Source organism: Phalacrocorax carbo, chromosome 16 (genome assembly GCF_963921805.1).
Source record: "Phalacrocorax carbo chromosome 16, bPhaCar2.1, whole genome shotgun sequence".
NCBI classification, from domain to species: Eukaryota; Metazoa; Chordata; class Aves; order Suliformes; family Phalacrocoracidae; genus Phalacrocorax; species Phalacrocorax carbo.
In genome coordinates this window covers 14,250,815-14,268,459 of record NC_087528.1, presented here as the reverse complement: position 1 = coordinate 14,268,459, position 17,645 = coordinate 14,250,815, and the positions used below count along the sequence as shown (strand labels likewise).

The 17,645-nt window shown below is 51.3% G+C and overlaps 1 protein-coding gene across 2 annotated transcripts in view; it reads right to left on the bottom strand.

The window, feature by feature from the left end:
* Window positions 1–16,017, bottom strand: part of GAS7 (growth arrest specific 7) — a 110,337-nt gene extending 94,320 nt beyond the window's left edge. For both annotated transcript variants that reach the window (XM_064467498.1, XM_064467499.1), the window contains exon 1: window positions 15,669–16,017. In XM_064467498.1, coding sequence (XP_064323568.1) covers window positions 15,669–15,851 — 183 coding nt within the window. In that variant the 5' untranslated portion in view covers window positions 15,852–16,017. The remainder of the gene's footprint in view (window positions 1–15,668) is intronic.
* Window positions 16,018–17,645: the final 1,628 nt, after the last annotated feature.

The following is a 17,645-nucleotide window of genomic DNA, read 5'->3' as shown; positions in this document are numbered from 1 at the left end:
CCTGTGCGGCCACGCCCGTCCCCCTGCCCTGCGCGGCGCTCGGAGGCTGTCAGCAGGGCAGTGTGTCCTGCCACAGCAGCTCCATGCCATCCATCCCAAGCTCCTGTAACTGACTGGATTAAGGGGGAAAAGTCGGCCTGATTACAAAAGGAATCTCCCTGGTGAATCTTGCACAGCTGCAGGATCTCACCATGTGAAGAAAAACAAAACCTGCTTTATTTGATGGAAATCTGGGAGGTTATCATGGTTTTGGCCTAGTTCTAGTAGTCATCTTGCCCACTTAAATGCATTGAATATGCATCTAATTAATCATACACTACTACACTATGGCAACACGCTTAATATTATTGCACTTCAGAATAATATTGGTTAAAAATATAGAGAACTGCAACTTCACTCTAACTCGTGGTTGTTGTTCCTCAGACCGTGCTCCTGAGAGGGGGAATGTCTGGGGCTGAAAGGTGTTTTCTCAGCGTGCTCCGAGCAAAAATAATGAATGTGACATTTCATGATCTCCACTGAAAGAGAAAAGCCTTTCAACAGGAAACGGTCTGAGATCAAAATTAGTGTTACAGGAACAGCTTTCAGATCTGGCTTGCTCTTTTCTGGGGTGATATATTTAACTCCTTCAGCTGAAGAAATTGCCTTCCTACTGCCAGAGCTGAAGCCTGGCAGACAGAGGAGAAAACACTGAAGAATGTATAAATTTATAACTTTATATATTTTATTTATTTATCAATTAATTTCTCACCTTGAGAATAAAATGTGGAAGCTGTCAAGGAAGACAACATCATAAATAAAGGAAAAAGCTTACAACAGAGGAAAAAATTGTGTCTACATTGTAATGGTCAGTGATTCAATTCTACTCCTTGGAAATATTCTGATAAGGCAACTGAGGCATTTACACATTACATGACAGAGATGGACAACTGCTGCTCTCCGTGGAGTGGAATAAGACCTCTTAGGTGTACAGGCTCTATGAGAGGTCAAGCTGTAACCTTATTTGGTAAAATAAAAGTCTTTTTAAGGATTTTAGCTGCACTGCATTGCAAGAAGCTGGAGGATATCTGCCCTTCAAGCTGCATGCCACCTGAGCAAAATGCAATGACAAACCACAACCTAAAAACATTTGCTATGTGCTGTCCCTGGCAGGCAGAACCACTCATGACAGTTGTCTGCTGTGTCCAAGACAAATGGTCCTGACGATGCTAATGCTGCTTTTCTCCACAAGTGTGTGCCCTGGGCAGGCACCTCCAAGAGGTGCTGGGAGCCACACTGTGAAAATAAGCAATGCAAGACCCACAAGGCCCCCATCACACTGAGCAAGGCAAAGGTTATTAGTCAGCATCATTGTTATTTTCTGAAAAAGGACTAATGACTTGGATTGGTTTTGATTCTTCCATAGGTGGTACGTATCAGAGAGGATGAAGGCACATGACAGTTAAAGCATGAATCCTCTGAGATGAGAACAACCAGCAGAAGACTGCATGAGCCTCTCACTTGGTGGCGAGGAGGAGACATCCCATCCCAGCACAGGGAGGGAAAGGCCTGAGCACAGCAATTCAAATCAACCTCCCCAAAATGCTTCCCTCCCATGGGGACCAGAAAGTGGGCATTCAGGCATGCTTCCCTCTAACAACAGGCAAACATTGGATCCTCCAGCAATGAAAGCAAAAGCAAATCCCATACCACAGAAATCAATATTGAGATTCATTTGCTCCAGGGGCTGGCACTGGGGTTGGAAACAGACTGGAGCTCCTGAGCTGCTCTTCACCAGCTGCCAGGGCACATCCCCTGACCCATGCGGTGGCATCTGAGCTCAGGAGCAGTCTTGCCCCCAAAAGGCTGCAGGATGGGGAAGGGAGAGTGTGTGACTCTACGAGCATTGCATAAATGAGGGACACACACACACAGAGCACCAATCGCTGCTAACACAGGGACCGCATGCACTCCTGCTTGCATATTTCTGATCCTAGAGTCACAAAAGAGCCATTTCCAGAGATCCACGTCTTCTCCAGCAAAAAAAGCCACTCCATTCAGTGCAGCTGGCTTCATTCCCTGTGTTACAAAAATCGCTGTCTTTCAGCCGTTAAGTGTAGGGTCCAAGGGCTGCTGCTTTGCACAAGACCCAGTGCATGGCACTCAGCTGCCCCCTCATCCGCACCAGCACCTCCCCCCATTCTGCCAAAACACTGAAAGACATAAGAAAAAGCCTATTCATTGTCAACTCAGAGGAAGGGATAAGACCCATTGGCTGCAGAGACTCTGAGCCTAATGCAAAAAAAGAAGCCCACTGAGGTCAACTGAGAAAAAAAAGGTGAAGCCGAAGAGCCCTTCCCAAGAAGAGCCCCACGCAACTGAGGCTGTGGCAGCAGCCTGCGCCAGCCCAGCTCTCCATGCAACCCACCTGCAGGCAAACCAGATGCCTGCTGGCCCAGGAGTGCCAAGGTGTGGGCAGCTTCCGTGTAACATCCATGCAAATGATATAACAAGGCGATCTGTGTATCTGAAATGATCCATGCTTGGCTGCAAACTAGCAGCCTCTCAGCCCAGAAGACATGGGTGGAGCAGCTCTTGGCCTGCAGCAGGGAGCTTAGGGAACACAGTGCCATTGGGAGGTGTCAGTCCCCATACTCCCCAGACCAGACTGGAGTGGTCCTCCCTTGGACACACAGCAGGATTTGTGCGTGGGTGCAAGCCTACAAGGCTGTGATAAAGAACTTGCTGGGCATCTCTGGGTGGGGCTCTGTGATCAAGTTCCCCAGCCTATTCAAGTGAAAAAATGCAGCTGGAGTTGTGGCATTCAGTTTCTCTGATTCGCAGTGAGGGCAGCAGCCCTCAGCTTCCTTCCCCTTTCATGTGCTGCTTGGGGCTGGTGGTCTTTATCTGTGTATCCCTGCCCATGGGCTCCAACGTGGCCAAAGACCTCCTGCCCTGCACCAACAGTGTGTCCCACATCTGAGACGTGGCAGGTCCCACCTCACAAATGACAAGATGCCAGAGTGGGGGTCATTAATCTGGAATATGCTGGAAGGTGCCCTGTTCTCTCCCACTTCCTACAGTGATGAGGCAGCAGCATCCTGCTTGGTGCACACTGGACAGCACAGAGCACCAGCCACGGTGATCACAAGATGCCGGGACCTGTGGTTTGCACCAGCTCTCTCCTCCGCACCACTTCAAGCACAGCCAGCAAGATGCACATCAGAAGACTTTGCCATGGCCCCATCCCTGAGCAGAATTAGAGCCCAAGATCATGTCTCTGGCCAGCACTGAGAGAAAGCTTTGTCTCTGCCCAAAGATCCATACTCAGACTTGATAAATTGTGCTGGCCAAGGGCAAAGGAGGGAGCAGGAGCGAGGGAGTCCAGCAAACCCTGGGGCAATGCAGCTGAGGTAGGAGCTGGGCACAGGGGCTCACTGACTCCCTTTAATTTCAAAATTATTTCCCAAAAGGGACCCATAGGTAATTTAAACATGATTTCTTTTGCAAATACCTGCAGTTCTATCCTTCATCCCATAACAGACTGAGGTTTAATTCCAGTCTTCATTTGGTGCCAGTTATCACTGTGATAATCAGCAGTTCACAGCGCAATGAGACAAGTCACAGACAAGTCACAGGCTCTCCTCTAAATCTTGCTGTTGAGAGTGATTACTTGGCCTTGGGTAATGAATTAGTCCTATTATACAGCAGCTGGCACAGGAGAAGCAAACCTGCTGCTCAGCAGTTCATTACATGGGCAGGGCTGGAACTGCTCAGCCATGTGCTCCACACACAGCCCTCAGCAGGATTTTTAAACTGAATACTGCAGACAGTACACACATTTCTCCAGGACTGCAAAATACACTATATTCACCAATCCAGTTTCTGGCTATTCCTTTCTGAGTTAAGCATTTTCCCTCCCCTTGGAAATAGATTTCCTCTTCTGCGCAATTTCTGCACGGCACTTTGCTGTATCAGTGTAAAATTCAAACTGCGTTAATTCTTCATTCTCTGCCACCCCTTGCAAAAAACTCTGTCACTCCAAATCTCCATTTTTCTCCGCCAAAACTCTTCCATACTAATTATTCCTTCTCCGCCACTACCAAAAACTTGCCATCTCTTGATGTTGCCTCTTCTACAACGAAGCCTCACTTCTGCAGCAACCGAAAGTGCTCCTGTCACGCACCAGCGCGTCATTCTGGGTCTGGCTTTGTGGCTTTGTGGCACATGGCTCAAGGAGGAGCACGTGGGCACACAGCAACTGCAGGGGTTTGTTTTGGAAACATGAATAATGTGCTAAATAAGTGAATTGGAAAGGATCAGGAAGACAAAGCAGATCCAGCCAGGCAATTCATAATAACATTCTGAAAGTGCTTATAGACTACCAGAGGGGAAAAAAGCAGAACGGCAGAATACACTCAATAGCAATGTTACAGCCATGGTGGCCTGAGCATGTGTTAGGTACTCTTGGGAGTGCTGATACCTTCTGTTAGACCAACTATCACAAGCATGCCTGTGAAAAGATAAACTCCTTTTTGTGTAGACTTTAGAAGAAAAGAAGCAGTCAAGGAGTGAGAAAACTACTGTGCAAAATAAAAAATTGATAAGCCAGAGAGCAGAGAGCAGAAACAAAAAGAGCCTTCCTCAAGTCAGAAGTCAACCACAATGGCCACTTACTCCTCAAGCAGTTCAAGAAGAGGAGAGTGAGAAGTGTGCTGTAAATAGGGGCAAGTTATACATAATTTTTTACATGAAGCAAAAGCCTGAATAGCTTCAGCAAGTTGTCAATGAACAGGTAACATCACAGCCAACAAATTACATTAGTGAAAACCACAAAATATTACATATGGAAGTAATAGTTGGAATCCTACATGTATCTTTCATGTCCCAAACACTGTCCACCAGCTCAAAGATCCTTGCTCCCTCCCTCTGTCTTCCACAAAAGCTGGTCCTTTGGCAGCCCAGGGAGCTCTCAGGAGAGGGGAGATGCTTTATTTTAACCCCTTCCATGCTCCCCATTCAACTGCTGTATTTTTCCTCAATGGTCTCGGGGTTGCTTGACCATGTCTCTGACTGAATGTGTGTGAGGTGACTCACGGAGGCCGTGAGCAATGTTGAAACGCCAGAAAGCACCCTGCAGGTTCAGTAAGAGGTCAGATTTAGCCCTGAGCTAACAGATCTGCCTCTGGAAGCTAAGGAAGATTTTACAGGGTTTTCAAGTAAAAGATATGGGCAAATATGGGAAGATAAAATGAGCAGCTTGGGACTTTTAATTATGTTGTGATGTGTCTCTGCTCCCTCCTCACACTCGTGCCTTTCTGCCTTTTACCCATTCCTGGACTTGCTGAGTGTGAGAGAGCATTTCAAAGACTAAGATTCAGTGCTAAAGGTACAACCTGACAATTAGAGTCTGCTTATCCACCCCAGAGCAAGCTGCTGCCTTCTCTCTGACTGCTGTGTTAAAGCCATGCAGCGTTTCCCCTGCTGCGGCAGGGGCCCTGGGCCCGGCATCGCAGCGGGGCTGGGCAGACCCTCTGCAACTTTCATGTCGGCTGCTTCAGAGCACTCTGTAGGGCAGCCATGGGAAGCTCACATGCCTTCCTTATGGACCCTGGCCTGACCCATCCTATCGTATGAACATCCCAGGTCTTCACAAGGCATTTTATTTTTAATTACCTTTTACTGAGCTTTTTTTCCTCCATGGAAAACCAGCTGATGGGGCAGAAGAGGGAGGCGCAGAGCTGATCACAGAACTGACCCAAAGTGACAGCAGACGAAACAGTTAATTTTGAAGTTATTTTGTTCCTAGCGTATATCCTGGAAGCTGCAGTCCCAGAGGTGCGGAGGGATAGTGCAAGTTGCCACCAAGCCGGGAAAGCCCTGGGAGATCTGTGCAGTAAACAAACTTGGTGCTCAGAGCAACACTGGAAGACCACAGAGCTTTTGCTGCCAGCATCACAGTGGGAATATCTGTGGCTCAAGAACAGCCTGGGCAGCCTACTCTTACCAGCAATGAACGTAGGAGGAAGTGCCAGACAGATCTCAAACAATGTCAAAGAAAGATTTTCAACCTCTGGGTCTGCACCTGCCTAGGAGTTCAGAGATCAGTGACCAAAGTCACTTGTCAGTCAGCCTAAATTCTCTCTGATGTGGCCCATATCAACAGCTGAGTACTGAGGGGACTGTTCACAAATGCTGAAAATGTGTACGTTAAAAGATGTGGGACTGTTCCACTGCTAGGTGTGTGGAGTGGTAGCTCCTGAGTAACCCATGGCACCCCCCTTCTGGAATCTGCCAGCAAAAAAGCAAACCAGAGATGTACTGGGCTAATACAAAGCTATTTTGATAGCATAATGTGGAAAACTGGATTACTAGCATGAGCAAAATTTTCCTCTGCTGTTACATACACTCACAAGAGGACTGCTCCTCAGGACGGTCCCCACAGCGCGTAAAAAGAAAGCACCACGGCAGGCAGAGTGTTCCCAGCAAATCTACAGCCCGTGGCGTAGAGCCTGCTCTCCCCCTCAACCACTGTAAGTGCGCTTCTGCTGGTATGGCAGGTATGCGAGGGGCTCTTGCTGGCCCGGCCCTCTCCCATGCCTAACCCCCGTGCTGCACAGGCTCAGCCTGCCTGCCTGCACTGCAGATACGGTGCAAATCTGAAGAGCTGATAGCACAGGTTTCCTGCCACACACCAACCCCTTACGTGTGGTCCTCTTAATAGGTAATGTTTTACACAGTGGCATGACAAAAAATTCCAACTACGCTAAAGCACACTTGTATTTTTCAAGACAAACACTTGTTGAAGCACCCTGTTCTTGAAAACAGTGGCTAACAACCTGTTAGCCTTCATTTTATGCAGTTCTGCTCTCTAAGTGGATCATACCAATAAAAGAGTGTGACAAGAAATTAAATATGGGCAACGACGCTTCAAACCGGTGTAAACTGATGACAATGTGCAAAGCACAGAGCAGGGACCATCAAGCCCATTGTGCTTCTTTCAGATTTCCCAGGTCCTCCTTCCCCATCTGCAAATGTGGAGCCATGCCTGGTTACCGGTACAGCAGGGAACAGCCACCGCAACACAGCCCAAGCTTTTGGGAGGCTTCCAGCAAAGCTGCCATGTGTGCATAGTGAGCGAGGCACATCCCATAGCACTGGATTCTGAAAAACCTGCTCGGAACAAGTGCTCCCTGGAAGTGTCAAAAATCAAAGACAGAAATACCAGTGCCTTATGTCAAACATTCCAAGACACAAGCTAGAGGTGCTGCCTGCCTGCTATGCTCAGCAGGCTGGCTCCCCATGCTCTGCCGATGGCACGAACAGGATGAACACACGCAACGTGAGAAATAGCACTCTTGCTGCCCCGAGTTGTAGCATGGCCGCAGCGAAAACAACTGCAACAGTCCCAAATCCTTCCAAAGACAGATACTGTCTGCAATGCTGCAGAACCACATACTTGCTCCTATTATTGTGCAACTTCTCCAAAACGGAAGGATGTCCCATCTTTGGGATCGCACTCGCTGTTAGTAGTCAGTGAAACAATGAAAACAAGTCCCGAGTACATACTCAGACATTTAAGATTCTGGTAATGCAGAACTAGGGTGCATTTCTGATAATAATGTGTTCCATGTGGCATAAGCAACCATAGAAGATAAGGAACCATGGAGAATAAAGCAAAGGTTTGATCTGGTTATTTAAATGGCCAGTTAATTCTACCTGGTCATTTATTATCACACAGGCAAACATGAAATAAGTAGAGGAAACCAAACCCCACCAAATCTGCCAGAATCTTCTGGTCTTGGTTTCCATTTTGGACACCAAATTAAAGGAATTTTTTAGAAAATACTGAGTATCCAGCATCTTTTCATTATTCCTGCTGTGTCTTTTTAACTACACATGGTATAAAGTACCCTGTAGTACATTCAGCACGTTGTGTGCAGCGCAACACTCAAGACATTGAAGGTGCATTTTACTCCCAAGTTGGAAAGTGAGGCTAGAGTGCCCGGTGCCTATCACTGCAGAAACCACTCCTATGTTTGTCCACAGGATGTGCGTCCAGTTCAGAGCACAGAATGAACAGGGAGTTCGTTAGGGAACTAAGTGATCTTCAAGTCAGTCTTTAAATGACCCACATTTTTCATCTTTGCTGTATATCCAGCCCTAACGTGCAGGTGCGTGGCAACTCATTTAATCTTTAACATCGACAAGGCAGACATCTGCAGACATTCATCTTTTAGCTAAGGATAAAGAAAAGCATCTTTAAAAATTCTGTCTTGTGCAGTTTCTGCAAGGCCACCAATGTGATTGTTCTCACCTGCTACAGGTGCAGCATCCATGAGCCCAGCTTCTGCAACACCCCAATTTGAGCAAGGGACAGAACAGCTCACAAAAAATGCCACACCCATGAGTAAGACTCTTCCTTTCACAAGTTTTGGGTATTTATTGTACTATTCAGCTTTAAAATTCTACCTACCACTTCAACAGTCCAAGACAATTATCACCAGATGCACAAGAAACGGCACTCTTATGAGCAAAGGATTGTCAACTGTAGTATCACGTCTCCTTCACATTCTCACGGGGCTTTAAAATTCCTCAGAAACCTTGGTCAAAAAGTGATCTTCTGGCAGCCAAACATAATTTCCTCACCCTTTAAATATGAGAAAATAGATTATTTCATTTCGTTCACATTTTCCAGAAATGTCAATGGTCAGATGACCAGAAGTTTCAAGTCTGAAAAGTTACAGTTACAGAAAGTCACAGATATAAAAATTGCCACTCTGAAACTCAGATGAAAAGCAATACCACCCCTATCTCACCAATGCCCCACTTTGGACAAAAGTGTGCTGTCAAATGCCACAAAGCAGACCAGCCTCAGCAGCTGTGAGCACTGGATTTTGAAAACTCTGCCCTTCTCCTGAGACAACACCCACAGCAGCCTCCATCTACAGCCTTGTGTGTCTCCCTCTTTGCCTTCCTTGGTCCTCCCCACAGTGAGTCATCCCTGCACCGTGAGAACCAACACCTCCCTTCTGTGCCTGGAGGAGACGCTCCCCCTCATCAGCCACGGTTGCTGCTCTTCCCCAGCACCATCTCTCAGTGTCAGCAGAGCAGCTGGGAGGCTCAAGACGGTGTCACAGGCATCACCGGGCAGGTCAGCAGGAGACAGACGTACCAACTCCAGCCTGGCCGTTGCTCAGCCACGTAGCTTAACTGCTAAGCTGGTAGCATCAGATGCTGAACACCATCCATGTCTCCAGAGCACAATGCCATGCTCACTCTGTAGACCCTTAAAAACCACAGAAGGGCTCAGCACCCACAGCCTTATCACACTGGATTAAAGACCAGATTCCTCTCCCATCACACAAGACGATGTACTGGAGCATTGCTTGTTCCACAGAGTATCCTTAGAAGAAAGCAGAGGTGGCAGTCGCATTTGTACCCAAGATCGTCACACACCCCCTCGGTCTTTGATGCTCTCCATGACTTTTTATGTTGAGCTGATTTCTGAGTGGGGAGATGGAGGTACAAGAGGGTGTGAGATAACAAACTCCGGGATGTAGAAGAACCTGCCAAGGACGCAAAGAACCACTGCTGCATGCAGGAGGTACTGATGCCAGGTACAAAGAGCCCAGGCCTCAGGTACTTGCAGCCAGCCAGGTAATTTCCATCCACAACCTCATTCTTTGTACGGTCGTCAGGAAAAGCTCTGCTGCAATAGGCACCGATGTCTCCTCTCTTCCAAGTGCACTGTACACATTATACAGTTCCCGTGATAGCAGAGAGCCGCTCCAGCAGCTGCTCATGCCAGCCCTTGCTGTGGCAGCACGCAGCATAGCCGTCAGTCGTAGCACTGGCTACAGTAATGCTTATTTCTAGGACTGGCTGGATATTTTCTGACGAGATCTCTCAGGGTTATTCTTGGTCAAAATACACTCCATTACTAATGTGAAGACAGAGAAATATAAATCACAGGTTTTTTCTCGCTAAAAAGAGGGGTTTCATCACAATACTGTTCACATAACTGTTTGGAAGTTGAATTTTGTCATGAAATGGAACTCTCCTTGCTCATTGACTGGCACCTTCTAGTTTCACCTTAGGCACGCTGCCTCCTTGAATCATATCAGCTTACGACAAGGTACAGCTTGGCACAGAAATCCTCTACACATTCTCTGCTATTACAAAATAAATTAGAGGCATTATCGTTTCTACGAATTCCTTTCATCCTTTTTCTCCATGACTACCTGGGCGCAAAGAATGAAGTGGTTTGTGCCATGCCACACGTCCTGCAGCTGAACGCGACACAACTTCCAGCCTCAGCTGTTTGCACTTGTCATTGTTCGTGTGGCAGATGTCGCAGGTCGGGTTGGGTGAGATGAGTTACCCCCCAAATATTACACAGCAATGGAAGTAACGCACAGTGCTGTCTGATGCCTGCACGTGTACCACACATCAGGGAGACGCGTGCAATTCTTTCCTCCCAGAGTGCCTCGTGGTTCCAGTAAATCAAGCTGTGAAAGCGCAGACAAGATCAGTGGCAGCTCTCAGTCCTACTCAGTCCAGCTCGCTCAGTCAGATTCCAGAGCCACCTCCATCCATGCTGGAGGCACACGCTGTGCTTTATACAGAGACTTACATCTGTGGGATGACTGAAGCTATAAAAAGTGCTGACAATTTTCAGCAAATTTGCATATGTTGCTACTGCTGCTGCTTATATAAGAGATTTCTAGCTAACCACAAATACAAAAAGCAATGCCCAAAATAGATTTTAAAACAAACCGCTTGCAAATGTGACTGAATGACACATCTCCCCACCCCTCTGAAAATCACTTCTCTAGAAAAGGCAGACGCAACAGCCAGTGCTTCCTCTGAGCGTCCCAAGCAAGGCACCTCCTGGAGCGCACACCCCAGGGGTCAGACACCACCTTGCCCTCTTGACATCTATGCTCTCCCGCACCAAGAGAGCTGTTGACAAACTGGGACACACCTGAGACTTGCCCTAGGCTGCCCTCTGGTCTGGAGCTGTATAGATCTTTCTACACACATCATCAACCCAAGCATCTCTGATGCTGAGGGGGTGAGGAGGCAGTCAGCCTCTGGGTAGGAAACATTTTGTTACCTTCAGCTGGTCAGAAAACCCCCACTGTAGCGCACGCCGCACTCTGCCTGCTCCGTACCTGAGCTCAGCATGGCAGTGCTGGCTGCAAGGACTGCTCATCGCCTGTGTCTACACAGAGTCCTCTTTGCACCAGGCTGGGAAGGACAGTTGCTTAACCTGGGACTGCAGCTGGCTGGTGCAGAGGATATCTGCACGGTTCTGCTCAAATGGTCAAAGGTCAAGCAAAAATATAAAAGTAGGCATGAGGGAGTAAATGGTCAGAAGACACAGCTGCTAGTCCCTGACTTTCAGGTCTCATGGCTGGCACAGCTATAAATGACCAAAGGAGGAGTGAAGGTTGAAGCTGATGGTGCATCTGCTCGATGGGATGGATCACAAGCAACATCTCTCCTTCCCCAAGCCCCTGAGTTTGCACAAGAGTGTTACTTGCTCACAGATCAACCTCGGCCAAAGCAAAACCATATGAATTTGGCAGCATTCCTTTGGATTCCTCTGGTGTCAATGGATTCTTATGTTCAGGAAATATTGGAGGGGGGGCTGTTTCTCCATTAGCCTACTATCTCCAAGAGCACAAAAGTATAAGAAATAGTACTTGGCTTCCCAGCACAAGGAAGCCAAGGACATACTGGAGAGAGTCCAGCAATGGGCCACAATGATGATTAAGGGATTGGAGCATCTGTCATACAAGGAAAGGCTGAAAGAACTGGGACTGTTTAGCATCAAGACAAGAAGGTTTAAGAGGGATGTTATCAATGTGTATAAAAACCTGCGGATGGGACAGTAAAAAAAGCAGAGACAGACTGTTCTCTGTTGCCCAGAAAGGCTGTGCAGTCTCCATCCTTGTACATATTCAAAACCTGACCAGACACGGCCAAGGAAGCTGCACTAGCTGATCTCCAGACGTCCCTTCCAACTCCGCGATTCCGTGAACAAGACCGCAGCAGCCTCCCTGACTGCTGCCAACCAGCCGCACCTCAGGGAACCCAGCTGGAACTCCATCACGGCGCTAATACACTCCCCTGCTCACTTTGCTCTCTGTTTTTGATAGTCTTTTGGTTTATGCTATCCCTTCTGCTCTGTGACAACCACATCCTCTCCTGAACTCACAGAAACATCTTGTTTCTGGCTTATCCCTACCAGTGCCCCTCCTGCCCTCCTCCAGCAGACAATTGTTTCTATCATTGCCATGAACAGGAGCCTCCAGCCATCATTGCTTTCTTCTAACCCACTGCTGTGGGCTTGCAGGATCCAAAGGGTGCCAAACACCCTTACCTCTTTACCTCCCTGTGTCTCTCTTGCCCCATATTTATGACAGCTTTGGTCCTTCCCTTCATCTTCTGTGACGAATGAATTGAAAACACATTTCTGATAGCACGAGAACTCGGGAGGCAAAGGCAGTAACCCCTCAGGGTTGCCCATCCCTAGTGTTTCCCACAAGCCACCTTCATGATATTCTCAGAGTTGTCCAACACCACATTTGCCTTTAAAACCAGCTCTGGTTAAATACCACCTATTTTCCTTTGCAAGAGCCAAGAGCTACCACTCAGTGTGAGTGCTGCCGAGGAGGAATAGCCTGCCCCCGTCCTTATCCCCTGGATAAGCCAGCTTGTAGAAGATCGGCGCTGGCACAGCCTCAGCCTGGCTGCCTGTGAAGAGGCACAGGTGCTGCAGGTGCAGCACGGTTTCCTCTCGAGTCAGAGATAGCATCGGGAACAGTCATTTCTCCTCCTTTGTCCAGCAGGACCAGCACATTGCAGACTAGCTGCTAAATAACCACTCAAGGGTGGAAGAGACTCCCCCCAGCTGCTGTCTCTCATACCTTTCTCGCTTCCCTCTTTCAGCTCAGGACCAAAACTCAGTGAGGACTTCAGAGCAGTGCCATCAGAGGAGATTTCAGTGTTGGCAAAGATGACGCGGTATGAATGAAAAACCCCAGCCTGGCTGTCCACACATAGTGGCTGTCTTAAAGTCACAAAGGCTTCAGAAGGCGGCCACCTCCTTCTGGTAGCACCCAGCCACCTGACAGGCTTTGCTGTGAGGAGAAGGGGTGCATGCGGTGCAGGGCCAACCCTGCCAGCCTGGCAGGCCTTGGACAACGCCACGAGCTACGTTTATTCACTGCTGTGGCAGAAAGCGCAGCCAGCTGTCCTTTGGGACAAGGAGTTGCAGGGCTCTGGGCAGAGGAGCACCAGGCACCTGCTGGAGTGAATTGGGCATGGCGAAGTGAGGGCAGGACAGAGGGAGGGAATAAACACCTTCCTCTTTCAGCAACGAAGCTCAGCTCAGAGCATATCACTGAACCTTACCAAAAGCTGCAGGGCCACCCAAAGCCAACGTAAGTGCCAGCTGGCACTGAAAGGAGAATCGTGTCCACGGCCCCATCTGGCTGTGCATTGCCATCGCCTCCCTCGTGCCAGCTCCAGTGCCAGTGTGGCTGGGCGGGCGCCTGGGCCACAGCACGGAGAACAGAGGAGGAGAGTGTTCCTATCACGGTGTCTTTCAGTTAGATCTGGTCCCTGAGCAAGCCAGCGGCATTCCTGCACACACGGGAAAGGCTGCCTGCACAGAGCCATACACACAGACCTGTTCCCTTCCCACACATCTGCTCTGCTGTCATGTGTGCCAAGTACCTGTGGTCCCGTAAATTTGGTTAATTTGGTTAATTAGCTCTCATTTGACATATTTAACAACTCTGGCTCATAGTCCTTATTAGGCACCACCTCTGGAGAAAAGGAACACGTGCCAGTGAACACCGCTTGGCACTTGCCGTCTTTCTTCTCTCCAAAGGTCTGCCCAAGAGAAAGGAGGCTGGGCTGTGCAGACTGTGGGTCTGCAGCAAAGTTTTCAGTGCTATACGAGCCAAGGGTCGGAAGGGCACGTCTGGGGGCTGCAGGCACTGATCTGAGCACAGTGCACCTTGCCCAGATTTCAGTAGGAAAAGAGGAGTTTCCAAGAGGGAGATGATAGGAAAGCAGAGTTACGGTGCATGCAGATGCGATTTCCCACTGCCTTTGCTGAGCAGAGTTTGTCTCATCTCATGATACACTTTGCCTCAAACAATTCCTAAATTGCCAGTTAGATGTGTAAATATTTAGCAATGCGTGAAACCACAAACATTCACATATCGCAGTGAATGATCCTGTAGGTGGCAAAACTGACAAACAAAAGGACTCCCACATTCTTACACTAACAAAAAGATCCCAAGTGCTTTAGTGGCACAGAAAATTCCTTGGCCTCACTCTTGTAGCACTGAGTGGGGAGATTTTGCTTCTGCTTTTGTCTTTCCAGATAAGAATGAGAAACAGAAACTCAACAGAAACATCACGGACTTTTAAATTCATTTAGACTAGAGAAACCAAAAGGCAATGCCGGGCCTACAGGCAAAATGTCGTTTTGCGCAGAACCTTTAGCTCACGGGACATTGCTCTGCATGCCCCTGGTGGGCCTGGTTCTGCTCGGGGCTGCGCGCCCTGCCACGCTGGGCTCCCCAGAGCGGGGGCACGGGAAACCTGGGGTGGGTAGAGCCTGCGCCGCATGTAAGCAGAGTGGGCTGCCTGATTCTCCTTAGAAACCTGGAGGACAAGCAGAGGCTGACGCGAGACACATTGTGCTGCTAACCACTTCAGCCCAGCCACTTGCAAGGACCCTGCTTCAGGAGACCACGTCCACACCCACATCCTGGGTTAAGTTCCCAATGGCCACGAGGCATGGCCAGCGAGGGGAGGACCGACGGGCTCACGGCAGGTTCTTGCTTTGGCACACGAGATGTTTCTGATTTCACTTTCAGAAGGGCAGGGGTTGTGAAGTCACTCTTCATGGACACATATTTTACACTCGCATTGTGTCTTGTTTGCATAGGAGAGAAAGTAATAAACAAGTTCAGACACAAGCAGTCCTGAGGTGGGAACACAACTGTTGCCCCAGCGCTCAGGGCCCTGGAAACAACTGGAGCTAGCAGAGCTTCTCAGCACCCTGATGGAACCCTCTGAGTCTGGGCAACCGAGTCTAGCTCTGCTGGGGCTCCCTGGGTCAATGCCACACACGAGGCACCTCCAGCTGGCTGGGGAACCCTTGCAACATAAGGGACGCATCCGAATTGCCTCTTCCACAACATAAACCCAAGAGATGTTCAGTGAAAGGAAATGAGAGGGAGAGGGAAGGGGAGAGGAGGAAGGAGAGGAGGGAGAGGAACTTGCCCAGCATCTGCCCCACATGCGTGGCTGACAGGAGCTCTGTCACCTCAACCACTGCCTTCTGCTGCTGTTCAGCAGTTGTGAAAACACGAACACCCGGAGGAGCCCGCAGATCGCCACGCGCCCTGGCCCCTGCCACCCGCGGCCGAGGGTCCCGCGGGGCCGGGGGTCCCAGGGGCCGTGCAGGCCGCTCCCCCTCCGAACCCCCACCAGCGCCCGGCCAGCTCCGGCCCTCGGCACAGGGCAGAGCCATGCCGAGCTGGGCCCCCACGGCCACGCCGCTGCGCGTCCCCGCCGGCACCGGGGGCAGCCCCGGGCCCAGCGCCGCGCTCCGGGTCGGCTGCGTCCCCCGCCCGCCCGCCGGGCCCCTCTCCTACCTCCAGGAGCTGCACGTAGCTGGCCGGGAACCAGCCGCGCAACCCGTCCTCCTTCTGCCCTTCCCACCAGCCGCCGTCCGGCACCTGCAGCACCGTGATCAGCTCCCCCGCCGCGAAGCGGAGCCCCTGCCGGTGCCGCTCCCCGGAGAAGGGGTACAGCGTCTGGCAGCGCGACCCCGACATCCTGCCGGCGACGGGCACGGGCACGGGCACGGGGGCACGGGGGCACGGGGGCACGGGGGCACGGGGGCACGGCCGCGCTTCGCCCGCAGCCGCCCCGGCCTCGGCCGCCGCTCCGCGCCCGCCCGGGGCGCCGCTGCCCGCCCCGCGGCGCGCAGGGCTGCGGGAGGGCCCGCGCTGGCCGCGCCCCCCGCCCGCCACGCCACGCCCACCCCGCCCCGCCCCTCGCTCGCCTCGGCACGCCCCAGCGCCGCCCCGCCCCTCGCCCACCCCTGGGGCGGGGCGGCCGCCGAGCGCGGGAGGGGGCGGGAGCGGGAGCGGGAGCGGGAGCGGCGCGGGCCGGGCGCCCACGGGCACAGCCGGGGCGGGGCGGGGCGGGGGGAGGGGAGGCCACTTGGGTGCGCTCCGCGTGTGACAGCCGCGCCGGCGGCACGGCGCGTGCGTGTGGGAGCGAGTGAGGGGCGCCGTGCGCGTGTGTGACGCGAGAGGCAGGGCGGGAGGTGAGAGACACCCCGTGCGTGTGCGACTGACGCTGTGTGTGCGAGGGACACTGCGCGTGACACCCGCGGGCTCGGCAGCCCTGCGTGCGTGTGTGACACCGGGGGGGCAGGCGCTGTGTGAGCCCCGTGTGTGCTGATAACGCCCAAGTGTGTCTAGTGAGAGGCACCGTGTGTGTGACAGCGTGTCCGTGACACCGAGACACCCGTGTGTGCCTGTGAGAGGCACTGTGTGAGAGACACGTGGTGTGCCTGACGCATGTGAGACACTGTGTGTCTGGCACCCATGCGCGTCTGCAGGAGACGTTGTGCGAGGCCCTGTGCGTCTGTAACACCCGCCTGTATGGCCCAGGGTGCCTGAGGCACCGTGTGCACCTGAGACACTCGCGTCTGTGTCAGACATGTCTGAGTCACCAGGTGTGTATTTGTGACACACACCCAAGCGTGTGAAATCCATTTTGCCTGAAAGGCATCGTGTCACTTACCCAAACATGCATGAAACATGCATGTGTGCGTGGCACATCCCCAGGTGTGTGTGTGTCTGCAGCCCTCAGAGTGCACAACTCGCTCCACGTCTGCATGTCCGACTGCAGCATGTGTGTCAATTGCACGGGTGTGAGACACCTCTGTGTATGCGACACCCTGGTCTGTGTGACAACTGCGTGTGTGTGAGATGCCACCGTGTGTGTGTATTTTGTTTATGAACACCCACTCCGTGTGCACAGCCTGCTCTGGGTGTGCACGGCTGACTCACCCTGCAGCATGTGTGTGATTCCTCTGTGTGTGCTTAAGGCACACCTGTCGTGCACGCAGGTGTGTATGAATGTGTGTGTGTATCTGCCCACGTGTGCACACCTGACTCACTGCACGTATGTAACGCGTACCTGCCATATGTGTATGAGCACTGCTGTGGATGTGTGTGTGTGAAGCCCAGGCATACACGTATGTGCAAGTTGGTGCAGGGCAGGCTGCCTGACCCCCTCGGGGGTGTGTGGGTGTGGGTGAGAGTGTGTGCACGTACAAGACTCGCCGCACAGCACCTGAGACCTCCACGTGTGCGTGGGCGTACCTGGAAGGCCGGGCACGCATACCTGAATGACTGCACTGTGTCTTGGGTGTTGCTTATGGGATATGTGCGTATGTGTTTCTGTACGAGACTGTCCCGCAACTGCGTGTGAGAAACATCCTTGCATGAAGGTGTATGTATGTGCGAGACTCACTGGTGAGCCTGACTTACCGGGGTGCCCGTGAGCGCGGACGGCAGGCTGAGCTGCGTGAGTCACACCCACGTGTTAGCGTA